The sequence below is a fragment of the Triticum aestivum genome, chromosome 3B (assembly GCF_018294505.1).
Source record: "Triticum aestivum cultivar Chinese Spring chromosome 3B, IWGSC CS RefSeq v2.1, whole genome shotgun sequence".
NCBI classification, from domain to species: domain Eukaryota; kingdom Viridiplantae; phylum Streptophyta; class Magnoliopsida; order Poales; family Poaceae; genus Triticum; species Triticum aestivum.
This window is the reverse complement of record NC_057801.1, coordinates 557,892,319-557,911,815: the sequence shown is the minus strand read 5'-3', so window position 1 is coordinate 557,911,815 and position 19,497 is coordinate 557,892,319. Positions and strand designations below refer to the sequence as shown.

The 19,497-nt window shown below is 49.3% G+C and overlaps 2 protein-coding genes across 2 annotated transcripts; both read left to right on the top strand.

Moving 5' to 3' along the window:
* Positions 1–158: 158 nt before the first annotated feature.
* On the top strand, positions 159–891 carry LOC123065716 (uncharacterized). The gene has a single exon (XM_044488946.1). It carries the CDS (start codon positions 225–227, stop codon positions 720–722), a length of 498 nt encoding a protein of 165 aa, XP_044344881.1. The 5' UTR covers positions 159–224; the 3' UTR covers positions 723–891.
* A 6,869-nt stretch (positions 892–7,760) lies between these two features.
* On the top strand, positions 7,761–8,493 carry LOC123065715 (uncharacterized). The gene has a single exon (XM_044488945.1). It carries the CDS (start codon positions 7,845–7,847, stop codon positions 8,349–8,351), a length of 507 nt encoding a protein of 168 aa, XP_044344880.1. The 5' UTR covers positions 7,761–7,844; the 3' UTR covers positions 8,352–8,493.
* The last annotated feature ends 11,004 nt before the right edge of the window (positions 8,494–19,497 follow it).

The following is a 19,497-nucleotide window of genomic DNA, read 5'->3' as shown; positions in this document are numbered from 1 at the left end:
AAATCTGCCGACCCCACGGATATGAACGCCAACGCAAAAAGGTCAACACCAAGCGGCGGTTTACGCGGACGGAACGGGCAACGTCGACGAAATGGAAGCGTATATATTTCACGAGGTGATCGAGTTGCCATTGTACACTCTCATAACGCAGCCGGCCATCGAGTTTAAAGGATCTTGTGTTTCTCTGCGAGAAGCCAACGCAGCTCCGGCACGCAGACAGAAGGATGAAGAAGGGTGGCAGGAAAACGAGCAGGTGCTTCTTCTGCCTCGGCGCGCCGATTCGCGCGCTGTCGAGGGCGTGCGACCTCTACGTGAGCTGCATGTCCGGCTGCGCGCGCCGCATGCCGGCGGGGGCTGTGGTGGGTGGCCGCGGCTTCGGCGGGCCGGCCACGACCATGCACCTGCGGGCGAGCTCGGATCGCGCCGACGACCCTGTCCGTGCCGCGTCGAAACAGCGCCGCGTCGCGCCCGAGCCGGTGGACGTCGGGGCAGCGAAGAGGAAGGTCCACCTTAGCCAGGCGCCGGCGGCCGTCCTGTCGCGGAGGAAGCCCCCGGCGACGATGGTGACCATCGCTGAGGACGGGCCGTGCGAGTTCGGCGCCTGCCCGCTGAAACGTCCAGAGCAGAGGAGTCGCGGCGCGGCGGTGGGCGGACTGGCCGCGCGCGGCGGTGGTTTTGGTGCCATCAAGGTGGGGAGCAAGGCATTCGAGAGCCGACCGTGACGCGTGCGTACAATACACGCGCGTGATAAAACTTAGCTTCTTTCTTCTAGCTAGATGTCCATTCATTGATTCCCCAAGTTCTCTCTCCCTCTTGATGATTTCTTATTGACAGATTTTTTTTTTAAAGGACCAGATCTATTATAAAAATTACATTGAAATTTCCAAACCACCAAACGACCCCTTACTGACGCAAATAGAACTGTCTCCAGTCTCTCGCAGGACGCGTCGTATAAATGCTAGCTGGTCACGGCGTTGCGGTGATGGAGCAACGGTTTGAAACTGGAAATGACCTTACATCGTTGGTTGAAGAGAACTGAACTCTGGAAGCAAAGCATCTAGAGACGGGCGCCTCAAACCCGCCTCATACGCCTGGTCATTATCCGGTCACGATTTTTTGACTCAGACGGGCCTCTTAAACGGTCCTCAAATGCCTGGACTGACCGGCACCGTTCATATCCAACCCAAATATGAGGCGGATATGGAGGTGCCCGGGCACGCCCGTCACGTCCTACCCGACAGCTCGATCCCATCCCAAATTGCAACAAATCCACCCCGAAGACCAGTCGGATTCATTTGCTATCTCCTCTCTTCTTCCTCCTCCACGACGTCCATCTCGTGCTCCGCCGCCGCGCCCGCTCCGCAGCCATTCCCAGGCTCTCCGCTGCCAGCTCCGAAAGAGCCCTTCCGTCCTCACCACGGGGGACGTGGTCGCCAGCCCGAACGCCACCGTGGTACGTCCGACAACTCTCTGTCTCCGCCTTGTGCTTGATGTGTTTGACACATTGTCCGACCGGATATTTTGTGATTTTGTTAGGTAAAACGATGGATTCCGATGCTTCGTCGGACGAGGAGTATGGACCGACAGAGCTTGACCAAATGATTCTAGATGAGTTCTTCGACTCGTCAGATTCGAACGAAGAAGTGGACTTGAGTATGCTCATGAGCATGAAAGAGGAAATGAACAGTCAAGTGGAGCATATTCTCAACTTCAAGGGCTCAATCAAAGGAAGAAGAGTGATCAACTCGGACAGGGTGTCCAGAGCAAAACTACTACATAGGGACTACTTTGCTCCCAAATAGTGGCGAATCTAGAAAAAAAATGGAGGGTGGGCTCAAAGTTTATGCCGAGAAAACTTGACGCGCTTTTGAAGAAAAAAATGGATTATTTCCTAATCATTTTGTGCAAATAAACTGATTTTTTTCCCGGATTACTACTGGAAACATGTTATTTACTAGAATCTTTTGTTTTATTTTTAAATATCAAATTTTGAACAGAATTTTTAAGCTTTTTAGTGAGATAACCATTATCTCCAAATCCATTCGTCCAAATAAGCACAAAGTTTCCCAGATTACTACTGGAAACATGTACTATTCACTAGAATATTTCTGGATTTTCTGGAAAATATCAAATTTTGAACCAAATTTTAACTCTGTTCACTATAACAGACATTATCTCCTAATCATATTGCCCAAATAAGCTAAAAATCCGAGCACTATTGGAAACATGTGCATTTACTGTATTTTTTCTGTATTTTTTGAAGAATATCAAATTTTGAAAAAATGGTTTTACCTATTTAAGTTGACAATATGTGTCAAACAGACAATAATGAAACAAGGATAGAAATTAGTTCGTGAATTAATTATAATAGAGCTAGCTAGTAGCTACTCACTGGGACTAAACTAGCTAAAGCCTACAGCAAATAAATTATCAACATTTGACAACGGAGCAGCACACGCGCTGAACAAGCATAAAAAGAAAGCAAGAAATTAGACAGAGTCCAGAGAGAAATTAGCAGGGGTGTTGTCTGCTCGTGCGGGTGTGGCTGTTCTGCCTAATTTGCTTAAATAGGCCGCATGGGCTGGCTGGCCAGCTTCTTCTGGGCTGGGCCTGCCGATGCATACTAGTAAAAAACAATTTCGCGATTTTGCAGGGTAGGCTCGAGTCTATCAAAGCCTCACGGGTAGATTCGCCACTGCTCCCAAACCTATTTTTCCAGATGATTCATGGTTTCGTCATCATTTTCGCATGCGGAAACCATTGTTCTTGCTCATTATGAAGAGGGTGGAGGCACACAACAACTACTTCAAACTCACAAGGGATTGCTGCGGCCAACTCTCTATCTCAGCCAAGCAGAAGTTCACGGCTGCTCTGAGGATGATTGCACTTGGTACCGCTGCAGATGTCGTTGGTGAGATGGTCAGTATGGGGGAGAGCACGTGCCTGAAAACTACTGTCAGGTTTGCCCGCGCCGTGACGGAGGTGTTTGGACCTGAGTATCTCAGAGAACCAAATGCGTAGGACACGAAGAAGTTGTTGGCTATTGGAGAGGCAAGGGGGTTTCCAGAAATGCTCGGATCAATTGATTGCATGCATTAGCAATGGAAGAACTGCCCCAAAGATCTGCGGGGAATGTATCAAGGTCACACCAGAGAGGCCACCATCATACTAGAAGCGGTGGCATCACATGGCTTATGGATTTGACATGCTTTCTTTGGAATGTGATGTGGCCACGACTAATGTCAGTGTTCTCAATGTTTATAAAAAATTTCCACAGGTTAGTAGAATTAGAGCGCAGAGATTTATACGTACCAAAATACAATAGTTTTCGTGAGAACTACCAGGAGAAGGTTGCAGCCCTAGTTGAAGTCATGTGCATGCATTCTACTCCCTCCGTTCCTAAATATTTGTCTTTCTAGAGATTTCAATAAGTGACTACATACGGAACAAAATGAGTGAATCTACACTCTAAAATATGTCTATATACATAGTATGTGGTAGTTTATTTGGAATCTCTAAAAAGACAACTATTTAAGAACGGAGGGAGTAGTGGTTGCATGGTACGTATTAAACAAAGAAAGGTCGGCTACATGCATGCATGCCAGTTTGCCAGGGAAACAAATTATTAGGAAGGCAATATATACAAAACTCCTACAAATATGAATCATTAAGTGATGAAGCTAATTCCTTTTCTGAGATCCCGAGAGCACCAGCGCAGATGCGTCAAGAAATTTGGGAAGCAAACACATATATATTAACCAGAAGGAAATCAAAGATTGCATCAGTTGGTAAAAATAGAAATTGAAATTACTACTACTTCTGTTGGGGTCGACCACCAGAAAAGATCACAAGCATCAGGAAGTTTCTCACGTGGATTTTTACATGTTTAAAAGAGATTGGATGGGGCCCACCAAGCTTGCCGATCCTGGAGTTAGTTTAAACCAAGAAAGAGTTTACAAATTAGGAAATATGTGTGCGTGTGTCTTTTGGAAACCTTTTAGGCGTGCGTGTGTTTCAAGTTGGCTACTTCGTTGAGATTGGTTTTCCTTCGTGGAAATTGTTTTGCGCATGAGTACCTTCGTCGAGATTGGTTTTCTCGTGCTGGGCCGCAAGGTTCAAACCCTCTATTTCGTGTACATCGTGTGCGCGTGCGAGAGGTTGCTACTGGTGATGGTGGAGTGTCGTGAAAGGTCGGGCCGCAACAACGGATCGGATCTCGCCACGAGTTTCGGTCTATATCAGAATGTCGGGTTCTCACAACGACATCAACGTGCTTCAATGATCTCCGGTGTTCAGGAGGCTTTGCAATGGGGAATTACCGCTGTGCAACTACACCGTCAACGGCCGAGAGTTCAACATGGGATACTATCTTGCCGATGGTATCTATCCTTGGTGGGCGGTGTTTGTGAAGACCATATTCGAGCCGCCTCGCAATAAACAGAGCCACTTTGCAACAATGCAGGAAGCGACTAGGAAGGATGTGAAGAGGGCATTTGGTGTGCTTCAGGCTCGTTGGGGAATTGCGTGGAGCACTGCAATGATTTGGAAATCAAGAACTTTGTGGCAGGTGATGACATGTTGAGTTCTGCACAATATGATTGTCGAGGATGAGGGTGATGATGTAGCCCAAACCCATGATTTCGAAACACCTGGAGAACAAGTTGAAATCCTAGAATATCAAGATGCGGCTCGGCTGATGAACTTTCTGTAGATGCATCAAAATCTTCGAGATCGACAGGTGCACACGCAAGTACTCAATGATCTTGTGGAGCATATGTGGACCCACAATGGCAACCAAGGAGACAATGCTTGAGTTTGGCACTTAAAATAAATTTTATGTAAACGCTATCTATGCTTCGTACCAACACTTGCTATTTACGTGCGACATTGTCTTATATGATCGACGTGCATGTATTTTTCATGTATTTGAGAGTCCGTATTTAAGATATGTGGATGCCAGGACGGAAATATGAGGAATCGTGTGGATGCACCCGCGGGTGTGCTCGGACGAGTCCGCGGACGTATAGGGGGTTGGACTTGCCAAGTCCGACTGTAGATGCTCTCACGAGTTGAGCCGATTTGTAATTTTCTCTCAAAATGTGATGAGTCGGTCGCTTTACTTGTTTCATGAGCACATTGGTCATTCTGCCATTTCTCATCGTAACGAGGCCAACACAGCTTGGTGAGTTGGCGTGGGGCCATAGTCGTCGATGTTTGCGGGAAAAAGGTTCACGGACAACACATGGGAAGGCTTTACTTTTTACAATACAACCCTTAAGTTTAACCCGAGGGGTGGTCTTTTATAAATAGACATTAGGGGTAAAAATCCTCAATTCTCTCCCCGCTATCACTCAAATCCCTAGCTCACATCACTCTCACTCCGCTGTCAAATCCCTTGCTTGAGCCCCCGCAAAAAAACATCCCTTGCTTGAGATGGAGGAAGAGAATTGGTCACGAAGAATAGGGAAGGGCACATCTTTTTCTCTGAGGAGTTCCATCTTTTGTAAACAAATGTTAGGGGTAAAAATCCCCAATTCTCTCCTCGCTCTCACTCAAATCCCTAGCTCACATTGTTCTCACTCCGTTGATGGAGGAAGAAAGTTGGTGGCTGAAGAATAGGGAAGGGCACGCCTTTTTCCTTGGGGAGATCCATCGTCGCAACGACTAAAGCACTGGTCGGAGGCTGCCTCGGAGTGGTAGTCTTCGTCATCGGAGGGGGCGGAGGATAGGGTGGCCGCAATGGAGCGCGTGAGCCACGACATCGCCGGAAGCTCGTGTCGTAGTGGAGGGTGGAGTGGGGCGGCTGGCTGGTCAAGTGACGTGTGGTAGGCGGTAGGGATATGGACTGGCAGCCGGCGGATCGGAGGACTAGTAGTGCTTTGGCTCGCAAACGGGTGTGCATATCCGTCGAGTAGAAGAAAAATCGACGGCCACGATGTGGTTATTTTTAAAAGTTTTTTTAGAAAGATTCATTTTCAAAAAGAAGAAAAGGAAGAAAGGTTAATTTTAAAGTTGACCCCGAGAAACATGAACAATTACACTCCTCCAAAGACCACGTCTCCATATGTTAACGCTTCCGTCCCTAATTGCTTTGCTTAAGGTTGATATGTAAACGTAATGTAATGGTGGTGTGTCCGTGGGGTTCGGCTCCTCTACAGTTATGTTACTACTGTACCTGTGCAGTTACTTCTACAATTTACCGTTTATTTCAATCGAAGGGCTCTCCTTTCTCTCCATCCTTCTCGTCACAGCGACGTCTTCTTCATGAGGAAGCGAGCGTTCTTGCTGTCCGCCGGCGTTCACCGTCCACTGATGAACTCAAAGAACTCGGCCTTGGCATGCTCCAGCTGGGGCTTCTATTTGTATCAATAGCTAGGTATGTACGTCCTCGTCTAATTCTTGGGATAAAATGTGCGCCTGCACGTACAGATACAATTGTGCATGCGGATCTCTACGATGCTAGTATATGCTTTGCACTTGGCCGTTCGGGATTTGATAATATGCGCAGCTAGCCGCTGCCCCGAGCGACGAGAGGTTCATGAGGTATCTCGTCCCTGCCGACCATACCTTCGCTGATATGGAGCACGCATGCCGCGAGCCACAGTAGCAGGGTGACGCGACCAAAGCAGCGCCGACCATGATAGAGGAGGACCAAACGGCAGCACAGCTGAAGCAACATCCACCTCGTGTGGGCGGCTTGGGGTCGATGACGATGAGGGACAGTGGCTGGCAGATGAGCATGCCAGCGAGTAGCCGCTCTAAGGGCCTGACTCCGGCGCCACGGTCTGCTTCTTCGGCGCCTGGGCAGCGTGGACATGAGTATGACCTTCTCGTGGAGCTCGTACCGGAGCCTGGCCGGTGGGATGATCGCGACCACGCCATCTTCTTCATAAGGAGTTATAAGCAACATCATAATTTGGATGTTTGGTGTTCATTTGCGGCGTGGCTGGGGTGGACGAAGGCCGGCGTGGCGGCCGACGGGAGGGCACTCGCGCGCCGGAGAGCGGGTTGAGGAAGTGGAGGTCGGAGGCGGCTGAAGGAGGAAGGCGTTGCTGTGACAGAGATGCCTGGAGAAAGGAGAGCCCTTCGATTGAAATGAACGGCGGATTGTACAGGTAACTGCACGGGTACAGTAATAACATAATTGTAGAGGAGCCGAACCCGTGTCCGTGTCGTCTGCTTTCTCTTTGGTCCTCCATATGCCAAAATTAAGGGGCAAGTTACAAACCAGAAAATATAAAATTAAAAGGAAAAGTGATGGCAGCTTCTCTCAGGAGACATGGCTTACTATAGCAGACAATCGAAACAGTAGACGTCGCTGTCTTCCAATGGTTTACGTGCGCTGAAACAAGCAACGGTAGAAATTTTTTATTGTATATTTGCCGGCCGAATTGCAACACACGCACGCAAAAAACGGCCAACATGCATGCATGGTGGTATGCACATACGCAATGATTCACTGGATCAACAGACGCAGCGCGTGCGAGTTGGCCAGCCGATCAACTTGTCGCTCGACCCTATCCTCCAAACCCGTGGACAAATTCCTACGAATCCATCAAAATAGTTACAGATTCTGACCATTTCCCTCTTATCCGCCGGTACAGAAACCTGGCGACCCCACGGATATGAACGTAAACGCAAAAAAGGTCAACACCAAGCGGCTGTTTACGCGGACGGAACGTCGATGGAATTAATGGAAGCGTATATATATCACGAGGTGGTCGAGGTGCCATTGTACACTCTCATAACGCAGCCAGCCATCGAGTTCCAAGGCAAGCTATAGTGCTCGATCTTGTGCTTTTCTCTGTGCGAAGTGAACACAGTTCCGGGACGCAGGCAGAAGGATGAAGAAGGGTGGCAGGAAAGCGAGCGGGTGCTTCTTCTGCCTCGGCGCGCCGATGCGCGCGCTGTCGAGAGCGTGCGACCTCTACGTGAGCTGCATGTCCGGATGCGCGCGCCGGATACCAGCGGGGGCGGTCGTGGGTGGACGCGGCCCCGGCGGCTTCGGCAGGCCGGCCACGACCATGCACCTGCGGGCGAACTCGGATCGCGCCGACGACCTTGTCCGCGCCGCGTCGAAACAGCGCCGCGTCGCGCCCGAGCCAGCGGACGTCGGGGCAGCGAAGAAGAAGGTGCACGTTAGCCTGGCAACTGCGGCCGTCCCGGCGCGGAGGAAGCGCTCGGCGACGATGGTGACCATCGCTGAGGACGGGCCGTGCGAGTTTGGCGCCTGCGCGCTGAAACGGCCAGAGCAGAGGAGTCGCGGCGCGGCGGTGGGCGGAGTGGCCGCGCGCGGCGGTGGTTTTGGTGCCATCAAGGTGGGGAACGAGGCATTCGAGAGCCGAGCGTGACGCGTGCGTGATAACACTACTAGCTTCTAGACGTCCATTGATTCCACCGGTTTTTTCATTGATTTCTTCTTGTTGTTTATAAACAGTTCGATAACGATCGCAAATCAGCAAATGGAACTGTCCGCGATGGCGCGACGGTTTGGAAATTGGAAATGACCTTATTTGAACGTGTTTTTAATATGAAAAAACAGAAAATCTACAATACGAACGTTCTTGTTATGGTTTTCCAGCGTGATTTAATGCCTACCATTGGATTTCGCCCATCGAAGTTGCGCATACAGGGATGTGATTGTTGCATGACATGATGAAAGAAAGGAAAAAGTCTAAAACAAACTTTAAAGTTATAGACGAAAGCTAAATCAAATCCTGAACTTGCAATTTCGGAAATCAGCACATCGAACTCTTTAATCCCGATGTATTTTAAACCCTGATAGTGTTTCCAAACAGAAATTGTCGGCGTGGCAGATGGAATCCCGGGATTGTTGACTGCGGTCGCTACTGGGCTGGCCCAACATACACGAAATTCTTTTTATTTTTGCTTTTTCGTAACAGGCGAAGTAATAAAAATCTATATCTATACTCTATATACTACTATTAAAAGAGCAAACATGAATTAGTCTAAACCCACCAAACTTAGTGTACACAAGAAAATTAGCACCCTTGGATGTAACCCACTTAATTATATCTAAGAGCCCGTATTACTTCGGTGGTTTGTCATCGAAACGAATGGACGAGATTAAATATTCTGCCAGTCTGCCACCAACGTACGGTCCCACGTATGCCCACTAATCCACGACGTCGTACCCCCAAACCAACATCACATCTCAGTTGAGAAAAAAAACATCACGTCTCCGACTCCACCCCTCCCCCAGCCACCACAGAACTCCTCCATGTTCCCATCGCCGCCGCGCGTCGCTCCTCCTCTCCCCTGCTACCCCCGTCGTGAGGAACCAACCTCCGAAAGCAACCAGAGCGGCAAGCGGCGGAAGAATGGAGAGATGGCGTCTGCGGCAACGGCGAAGGAGATGGGGCTATTGGGAAACGTAGCATACGATTTCAAAAAAAATCCTACGCTCACGCAAGATCTATCTAGGAGATTCATAGCAACGAGAGGGGGAGAGTGTGTCCACATACCCTCGTAGACCGAAAGCGGAAGCGGTTGCTCAACGCGGTTGATGTAGTCGAATGTCTTCCCGTTCCGACCGGTAGAGTATCGAACGTACGTCACCTCCGAGTTCTGCACACGTTCAGCGTGATGACGTCCCTCGAGCTCTTGATCCAGTAGAGGGTTGAAGCAGTAGATGGGTTCCGTCAGCACGCCGGCGTGGTGACAGTGATGGTGATGTGATCCACGCAGGGCTTCACGTAAGCACCACGATAATATGACCGGAGGTGTAAACTGTGGAGGGGGCGCTGCACACGGCTAAGAGCAATTGTTGTGTCTCCTACGGGCGCCCCCACCCCCCGGTATATAAAGGAGGGACAGGGGAGGAGGCCGGCCTAGGGCGCGCCAAGTAGGGAGGAATCCCACTTGGACTCCTAGTCCTACTCGCCCCCCTTCCTTCTACTGGAGGGGGAAAGGGGGAAGGAGAGGGAGAGGGAGAAGGAAAGGGGGTGTAAGGGCATATTTATCCCCAAGATGTTTTGGTGATTGATGACAATGCTTGTGCGGACTAATCGTGTGCGTTTAGTTCTTTCAGAGATTCATCCATTGGCATGAGACGATTTCCTCCCCTCGGTGTTGTATTCAAGACGGTGTAGCTCCTTCTTTTCGTTGTTGGTGGTCTAGTTTCGTAGGAGTCACCGTACTATCAAGAGGGGATCCGCTTTGGTAAGACTTGGGTGGAATCACACGTACACATCCTTATCACACCCGTCGTCTTTCCTTCCGCATCTCTGGAGCTGCCGTTTTCCCCTTGCTATGCATTGCTCTGCCCCAGCGGTAGTACCGCGACCTCAGCGGTAGTACCGCCGAAGCTCCCCAGTGGAAGTACCGCTCTCAGAGCGGTAGTACCGCTTGGGATTTTCGGCCGTAGTACCGCTGAGCGCCTGGGCTACTTCCGCTTCGATTCTCGAACGAAGTTCTTCGTGTCGGGTTTTGCGGCACTAAGGGCGGCAGTAGGAGCGGTAGTACCGCCCTAAGCGGTAGTACCGCTCTTCCTTAGCGGTAGTACCGCCCTGGGGTCTGGCAGCGCGGCAGTACCGCTGGGTTGAGCGGTAGTACCGCCCGGAGCGGTAGTATCGCCCTTCCCTAGCGGTAGTACCGCTCTGTGCAGGGCTGGTGAGTGGGATAACGGTTGGATTGTTCCCCCCACTATATAAAGGGGTCTTCTTCCCCAAAGTTGACTGACCTCTTTCCCCCAAAGCTCCATTGTTGCTCCAAGCTCCATTTTCGCCCGATCTCTCTCCCTAGCCAATCAAACTTGTTGATTTGCTCGGGATTGGTTGAGAAGGCCCAGATCTACACTTCCACCAAGAGAAATTTGATTCCCCCCACTTATCCCTAGCGGATCTTGTTACTCTTGGGTGTTGAGCACCCTAGACGGTTGAGGTCACCTCGAAGCCATACTCCATTGTGGTGAAGCTTCGTGGTGTTGTTGGGAGCCTCCAAGTGTTGTGGAGATAGCCCCAATCTTGTTTGTAAAGGTCCGGTTGCCGCCTTCAAGGGCTCCAATAGTGGAATCACGGCATCTCGCATTGTGTGAGGGCGTGAGGAGATTACGGTGGCCCTAGTGGCTTCTTGGGGAGCATTGTGCCTCCGCACCGCTCTAACGGAGACGTACTTCCCCTTAAAAGGAAGGAACTTCGGTAACACATCCTCGTCTCCACCGGCTCCACTCTTGGTTATCTTGTCCCTTTACTTTTGCAAGCTTACTTAAGTTATATCCATTGCTTGCTTGTGTGCGTATTGTCTTTGCATCATATAGGTTGTCCACGTAGTTGCACATCTAGACAACCTATTTCATTGCAAGGTTTAAATTGTAAAAGAAAAGTCTAAAAATTGTTAGTTGCCTATTCACCCCCCCCCCTCTCTAGTCAACCATATCGATCCTTTCAATTGGTATCAGAGCCCCGTCTCTTTATTAAGGACTTTGCCGTCCGAAGAGTATGGTTGACACCCACGACGGTGCGGAGGAGCACTCCGGTGTGAATCCCATCTCATCCTCGGCCGAAGGGGGAGCCTCGGTCTCTCGTGAGGAATTCAATGTGGCTTTAGACACATTGAAAACCTCCATGACGGCCGAGGTTAAAAGCATGTTTTCTGATTTCTTAGACGGACTTAAACTATCTACCTCACCGATGAAAGTGGGTGATCCCACTAACAAGGTGACGGATGCTACCTCCGACAAGGGGGAAGCTAACAGTGAAAAGAGTCCGTCTACTAGTGGTAGAAATGGCACCGACATCTTTGCCAATGTGGAACCCCCAGTGTATAGAGGACCGATCCCCTCTACTCATTTGAATCATGCCGGTCCTCCTCCTAAATATGTGAAAAATGAAGATTTTGACGCTTGGCTTTATCGCTTCAAGCGTCACTTAAAACATGTGAACACTAACCTTTGGAGAATTATTGAAGAAGGTTTCTATCCTCATGATCCAAGCAACTTCACCCCTCGAGAAGAAGTGGACAATCAATTCAATGAGAGTGCTCTCTTCATCATCCAAGATGCAATCCTTCCCGAAGATCTCCCTTATCTTCGACCTCATGCCATGGCTAAAGAAGCATGTAAATGTGTCGAGCGTCTCTATCAAGGAAGTGCGAGCATTCAACGCTCCAACTATGAAGTGGTGCAAGATGAAGCCGGTGAGTTTGCAATGAAAGAGGATGAGGAACCTCGTGAGCTCTTTCGAAGAGTGGCAAAACTCGCGGTCGCACTCCGAGATCATGGGAGCAAGGACACGGATGACAACTGGATCAAGCTCAAGTTCCTCAAGGCCATGATGCCCTACAACAAGGCCATGTCCTCCGTCATTCGCCAAAGACCGGACTTGCACTCCATGACCTCTGGTGAAGTGTTGGATGAGTTTGTTGCAATGAGCATCTTGGACAAGACCGCGGACAATGCGGTGCTCCGTTCTCAAAGGGCAAAGAAGCCCAATCTTGCCTTGAAGGCCAAGGTTAGTGTGGAAGAAGAAGAAGAAGAGGAAGATGAGGAGAGCAACCCCGAGGACACGAAGTATGATTATCATGAGCACATGGCTCTTGCCTCAAGACAGTTTTGGAGTAAGAAGAATACAAGACCCAACTTCAACAAGAACAACTCAAGTGGCCTCAAGGGGAAGCAACGAGTTAGAACTTGTTTCAACTGTGGCAATGTTAGCCATTTCGTTGCGGATTGTCCCTACGAGAAGCGGGAAGACAATGGTGGCAAGTTCATCCGAAAAGACAAAGCCAAGTCCTTCCCCAACAAGAACAACTTCACCAAGAAGACTCCCTCTCGCGGGTTGGTGGTTCAAGAAGAATACCGTGAGGATGACGATGATGATGAAGATGGTGAAACAATGGCCATGGCATCCGTTGCCATTGTGATAACTCCCCGGGCGTCTCTCTTCGATGCACCTAACGAGAACATCACCGCCAAGTGCCTCATGGCTAAGGCCACCAACAAGGTAACCTCCAACATCAAAACCACCATTATTCCTAACCCTCCTTCAACGGATGACTTTGATAATGGTAAGGGGTCTAATGAGGAGATCAATGAATTTGAGTCCTTCATGAGTAAGCTCAAGGGCAAATCCAAGAAGCACTTTGTTGCTCTCTTGGAACAACTTGGTGAAGCCAATGACATGATCGAGGCTCACGAAGAAACCATCTATAAGATGGAAAGTCATAGTCGTGACTATGCCGATGAGATATCGGATCTCTCTAATGCTCTTGAGGAAGAGCGTGAGCATCGTTTGGCTCTTGAGGAGTCACACAACGATGGTCATGCTAAACTAAAGAAAGATCTTGATCATGCTCTTGTTGTGTCTCGTGTTCTAGCTTCCGAGAAGGCTAAACTTGGGGTTGATCATGTTAGACTCACGGAGGAGTTTGATGTACTTGACAAGGCCCACAAGGTCTTGAAAGGTGCTCATGCTACCCTCAAGGAGTCTCATGCTCAACTCCAAGTTAAGCTAACCAAGGAAAAGGCCACATTTCCTCACATGGTCTTAATTGATAATGCAAATGCTACTAACCCATGTTGTGAGCATGTGCATCTTGTGGAGGAGAATGCCAAGTTGAAGGAACAACTCGAGAAAGGTCTTGTGTCATGCATACAAGGCGAGAAGAACATAAATGACCTTTTGAGCAATCAAAAGGAAGTTGTGGGCAAGGAGGGAGTTGGGTTCTCACCCAAGTCCAAGAACAAGAAGAAGAACAAGGAGAAGAAGAGCAAGACCAATCGACCTTCTCCGCTCACGCAAACCTTTGTGAAGGAGGGAGAAGGTGCCCCTAAGGAGAAGAAGAACAATGGGAAGAGTGGTGATGCCAAAGAGCGCAAAGCCATCTCTCCCAACAAAGCCGACGACTTTAACCCATCTTATGTGTTGTGACGTGCTAGTGATGGGCATGTTTATGCTAAATTTGTTGGTTCTCCTTATGAGTACATTGAATGGTCTATTTGGGTTCCTAAGACCCTTGTTACTAACATCAAAGGACCCATTACTCAATGGGTACCTAAAACCAAGCATTCATCTCTTGTAGGTGTTTGCTTCCGGTGGGGGATCATGGTTGCTTGATAGTGGAGCAACAAATCATATGACCGGGAGCAAGGACTTGGTGGTGGACGTGCACAAGATCCCATCTATGCCTACCAATGTCGAATGGGGTGATGCCTCACATTATAAGGTATTGGGTCTTGGCAAGGTTGTCATTTCTCATGATCTAACGATCGAGAAAATCATGCTTGTTGAGTCCCTTGCGTTCAATTTACTTTCCGTTCGTCAACTCGCACTCATGGGCTTTTCCACCTTGATGCGGAGCATCCCTCACTCATCCCCATGGACGTGCCTACATCTCCCTCAACACCACTTGGACCCATGACACGAGCCTGAGCTAAGGCCATTGAAGATAAGGTGAACTCGCTCCTCTCCGAACTTCCTATTCCTACTCACGAGACATGGCTACTACCTCATTCAGAAACTCTGTGTGTTATCAGGTGCCTGGAAACGAGCCATGGAACAGATACCCCCAAGAGCCAAGACGGCGAGGACCCCAATCATGATGAACAAGAAGAAGAGCTGCCTCAAAGCTATAGGCGTCGGACGACCTACAGTGTCCGGATGTCCGACGAGTCCCAGGACACGGACGACCGGACCCCTCTGGACGTCCGACACTTCGTCACCCGAACCAAATCTACGGACGCCCGGAGTGGACCGTACGACCGGACGCCAAGCACCCAAACCGAAACTACGGATGTCCGAGCGCGCCCGGACGACCGGACCCTCCTGAAGCCCCGGACGACCGAACCCCTACGGACGACCGACGCGCCTACACCCGAGCTGAAACAACGCAAGTCCAAACTTCTACCACGCGCCGATGGACCTTTCAAGGTTCTAGCACGCTACAACGACAACACCTACAAGATCGACCTACCACGAGACAAGTACAACGTGAGCGACATCTTCAACGTCAAGGACCTCGCACCTTTCCATGGTGATGCACCTTTTGATCTGAGGTCGGATCTCTCCCAAGGGGGGGGGGAGATGATGCGGAGCATCCCTCACTCATCCCCATGGACGTGCCTACATCTCCCTCAACACCACTTGGACCCATGACACGAGCCCGAGCTAAGGCCATTGAAGATAAGGTGAACTCGCTCCTCTCCGAACTTCCTATTCCTACTCACGAGACATGGCTACTACCTCATTCAGAAACTCTGTGTGTTATCAGGTGCCTGGAAACGAGCCACGGAACAGCTACCCCCAAGAGGCAAGACGGCGAGGACCCCAATCATGATGAACAAGAAGAAGAGCTGCCTCAAAGCTACAGGCGTCGGACGACCGACAATGTCCGGACGTCCAACACTTCGTCACCCGAACCAAATCTACGGACGCCCGGAGTGGACCGGACGACCGGACGCCAAGCACCCGAACCGAAACTATGGACGTCCGAGCGCGCCCGAACGACCGGACCCTCCTGAAGCCCCGGACGACCGAACCCCTCCGGACGACCGACGCACCTACACCCGAGCTGAAACAACGGACGTCCGAGCCCGCCCGGACGACCGGACCGTCACGAGCCTCCGGACGTCCGACGCCTTCCGGACGTCCGACTCCTGATTGACCAAACCTGCGGGCTGGAGCCCTTGTACCCCTTCGTTTTGACTTCCATTTGCACTAAGACTATAAATAGGACCACCCCACCTCCTTGTACGGGCAGCATTGGATTAGCTCATATTTGTGAGAGAGCCTTTGCTCATCCACTTGGATACTTCTCCTTGGAGTTCAGGACCTCTTCGGAGAAGATCCCCCAAGCGGATTCAAGACCCCTTTCTAGGGAAGACCATCAAGACCTCCGTTAGGAGATGAACTGTCCTTTGTATCCTTACCTTTGTTGATTGTGGATCATATGTATCTCTTTGTGTTCGGTAATCTAGCACTCGTGTGATCTATTCTTTGTCGGTTTCGTGATTCTCTCTCGTCCTCCCCGTGATTTCCCCTTTGTGCTTCCGCGTGTTCTTCGTGTTTCTCCCGTGGGATCCCTCCAAACGTGAAAGATCATCCACCTAGGGTTCTGCCCTACATCATCTTGGTATCATGAGCCACGTTGATCACGTTTTTGGAGCCCCTACCCCGTGTTTTCTAGCTTGATTTTGTTGTTTTCGTCCTAATTCCGAAAATTCCCCACCAAAAATAGCCCCAAATTTTTTTGTGATTTGTTTGTGAGTAGAGATTTTGTTGGATTTGGTCCATGGATTTGTGTTGTTGCGCGTGGATCTAGCTTTTCCCACCCTCCCCACCCTTTTCCATCCACCAAACCGCTCAATTTCGACCTCACCATCTTCTTCTTCCCTGGAATTTTTTGCAGTTCCTCTCCCCGAGCCCGATTTTCGCCCAGGCTCCGGACGACTGGAAAAGGCCGGACGTCCGACGAAGTCCGAACGACCGTAAAACCACGGACGTCCGTGAAACCCTGACGAAGCTGAAGTTCGACAGTTCCCCACCTCCACATTCCCAAATTCCACCACATCTTCCAAACCCACATACACAAACATCTTCCACGATACCGCCGATGACGATTTTGACACATTTTGGTCCTTGAGATTTTGAGTTGTGGATTCCGTATCCTTTTGTGTTTCGGCTATCTAGGTACGGTTGACGTCATCACTACCACAGCTCATCTTCCCAAGGGTCTCATCATCGCAAGGACGGTAACTTCGACGACATCTTTGTCATACCTTGCAATCGCATTGATACCCACATGTCCCTACTTTTGCGTAGCTTACCCATCGAGACTAGCCGTTGAGTATTGCTGGCAACATGACTTGTGCACATTAGTGATCATACTCCATATAGCATACATATTATACCATAGTGGTGCATATCTTGAGATCAACTTGTGTGTCACAAAGTTGTCATCGCATACGCAATTGCTACCTTGGTTCGTGAAGTGTTGCATGAGAAAAGAGCTCAAAAGTGAAAGAGCCACCCAAGCTTTTAAGCAAAGAGGAAAGATAAGCAAGAGCTTATGAGCAAGAACCATAGCATCATACTACATTAAGATTGTCATATTGGATCATCTTGGATCATTGCACCGAAATATCATACATATAGCATACTTGGGATAGAGATAGTTGCATTTTTGCCTAGTAGGTTGTGCACAAGTTTGCGTATCCGCCTATTATGCAATCGTGCTAGTGTCTCTCTAGTATTGTGCAACAAGAGCATTTTCGTGGTCTCCACATTTTGGCTCACTTTTGGATTGCACAATCCCACTTATCTATTTGCGTGTGTGTTTCCGTGTACCCATACTTGCTTGGTCTACTTGTTGCATTTGCAAATTTGTGAATCTTTTCCAACATTATTGAAGCTCACTTACTATTGCATCAAATTTGTGCCACCATCCTAACCAAGCTCCACCAAAAGCTTTTACTTGTGTAGGTGTGAGAACCGACAAGAATTGGTACCAACAGTGCTATTTCATTGTCCGCATTTGAGTGAATTTGATTCATCTTCAACATCGGTCAAGGTACATTTGGTACACGTTCTTTTCCTTCTTCCACTTACATTTTACTTGGTATGATGGATAGGCCAAGTTCTTATACAAATCCACCTCTCATCGAGCACGGTGACGACATGTCATCATTCGTCACAAAGAGCCACCTCTTTGGTGCTCAAAGGGCGCTACACCAAGAGCAACAAGCTATGAGCGACCGCATTGACAACCTCGCCACCGACTTGCGACTCTCCGAGCAATGTACAAGAGACTACTTCGACGACAAGTTCAACTCTCACAAGCAAGAAAATGATGCAAGAATGGAGGAGATTCGCGCATTGATGAGGAACCGGCATCATTCCACTTCTTCCTCCTCAAGACGGAGCCGCTCGAGTCGACACTCCGATGACACCTTCTCCGGCTCAAGTACACCGTCATTGACCATTCTTCGACGAGCCGCGCATCAAGACCGTCATGCATCTCGGAACCCACTACAAGACAAGCATTCACAAGAGCAAGTCGATGAGCAAGTCCCTCGTCCTCAATCAAACCAAGTGGCTTTTGCTCAAGCTCAAGAACGACAACGACTACGGCGCCAAGAAGAAGAACGAGCGCGTCTAAAACAAGAAAAACAAGACGCCGAGGCTCAACGTCTTCAACAACAACAACGTGAAGTGCAAGCGCTTGAGGCGCAACGTGCCCTTCAAGAATCAAGTCAAGCCATCGCCAACCGCAACCGCGAATGGCGCAATCAAGAGGAAGCTCTTCGAGAAGAAATCCAAGAAAGGAACTACCTACCACAAGTGCAACGTCAAGCGCCACAAATTCCTCCACAACCTCATCAAGCTCCACTTCAACCTCAAGTTCAACAAGAGCAAGTTGATCATAGACTTCCTCCGCGCCAAGAGCAACATGAGGATGACTATCCCCCACGTCAAGGACGTCATCATCACCATCTCCAACAACACAATGAAGAGCAACGCTATGGCAAGCTCAAGTTCACAATGCCCAAGTTCAAAGGAAGCAATGATCTGGAAGAGTACCTCTCATGGGCATTGAAGGTCGACAAAATCTTTCGTTTGCACAACTATGAGGAAGAGAAGAAGATCGCTATGGCATCACTTGAGTTCCAAGACTATGTGCTCATATGGTGGGAACAAGTCCTTGAACGCCGTGAAGCAAGAGTTGAACCTCCAATCACCACTTGGGCTCAAATGAAGGATGTCATGCGGGCACGCTTTGTACCAACCTACTACAACCGCGATCTCTTCAAGAAGCTACAACTCCTCAAGCAAGGAACAAAGAGTGTTGAAGAATACTACAAGGAAATGGAGATTGCCATGATTCGAGCCAATGTCAAGGAAGATGATGAGCAAACAATGGCACGTTTCTTGAATGGACTCAATCATCCCATCAAGAAGATCGCCGACTTCCAACCATATTCCAACCTCATTGAGCTCGTGCATCAAGCAACCAAGGCGGAACGTCAAGTGCAAGATGACTTCAAGTACGCCAAGTACTCATCCAAGACCTATGGCTTCTCCAACATCCAAGCTTCAACGACTCCTCCAACATCTACGTCAACAAAACCTTCTCCAAGCAACGACGACAAGTCAAGTTACAAGAAAAATCCGACAAGTTCAAGTCGTCTTCCTCCTACTACAAGCAACTTCAAGCCGCATGCTTCATCATCTACTCCGACCGATGAGACCGTCAAAACAAGCTCCTTCAAGTGTTTCACTTGCAGCGGCCGAGGCCACAAGTCCTATGAATGCACGAATAAGCGCACCATGATCCTCAACGACGACGGCACATATGACTCAATGAGTGAAGAGGAGATGGAAGCCCTTGAGCAAGTGGCCATGCACCGGCGCGTGAACGAAGATGAAGATGATCAAGTCTTTTGTGATGAGGATTCGAGCCCCGCTCTCGTTGTCTCCAAAGTCTTGACACTTCAACATCAACAAGAAGAAGACCAAAGATGCCACATCTTCCACACAAAGG

Excerpts from the sequence above, each read along its gene's own strand:
- LOC123065716 (XM_044488946.1), top strand. The coding sequence starts at position 225 with ATGAAGAAGGGTGGCAGGAAAACGAGCAGGTGCTTCTTCTGCCTCGGC.
- LOC123065715 (XM_044488945.1), top strand. The coding sequence starts at position 7,845 with ATGAAGAAGGGTGGCAGGAAAGCGAGCGGGTGCTTCTTCTGCCTCGGC.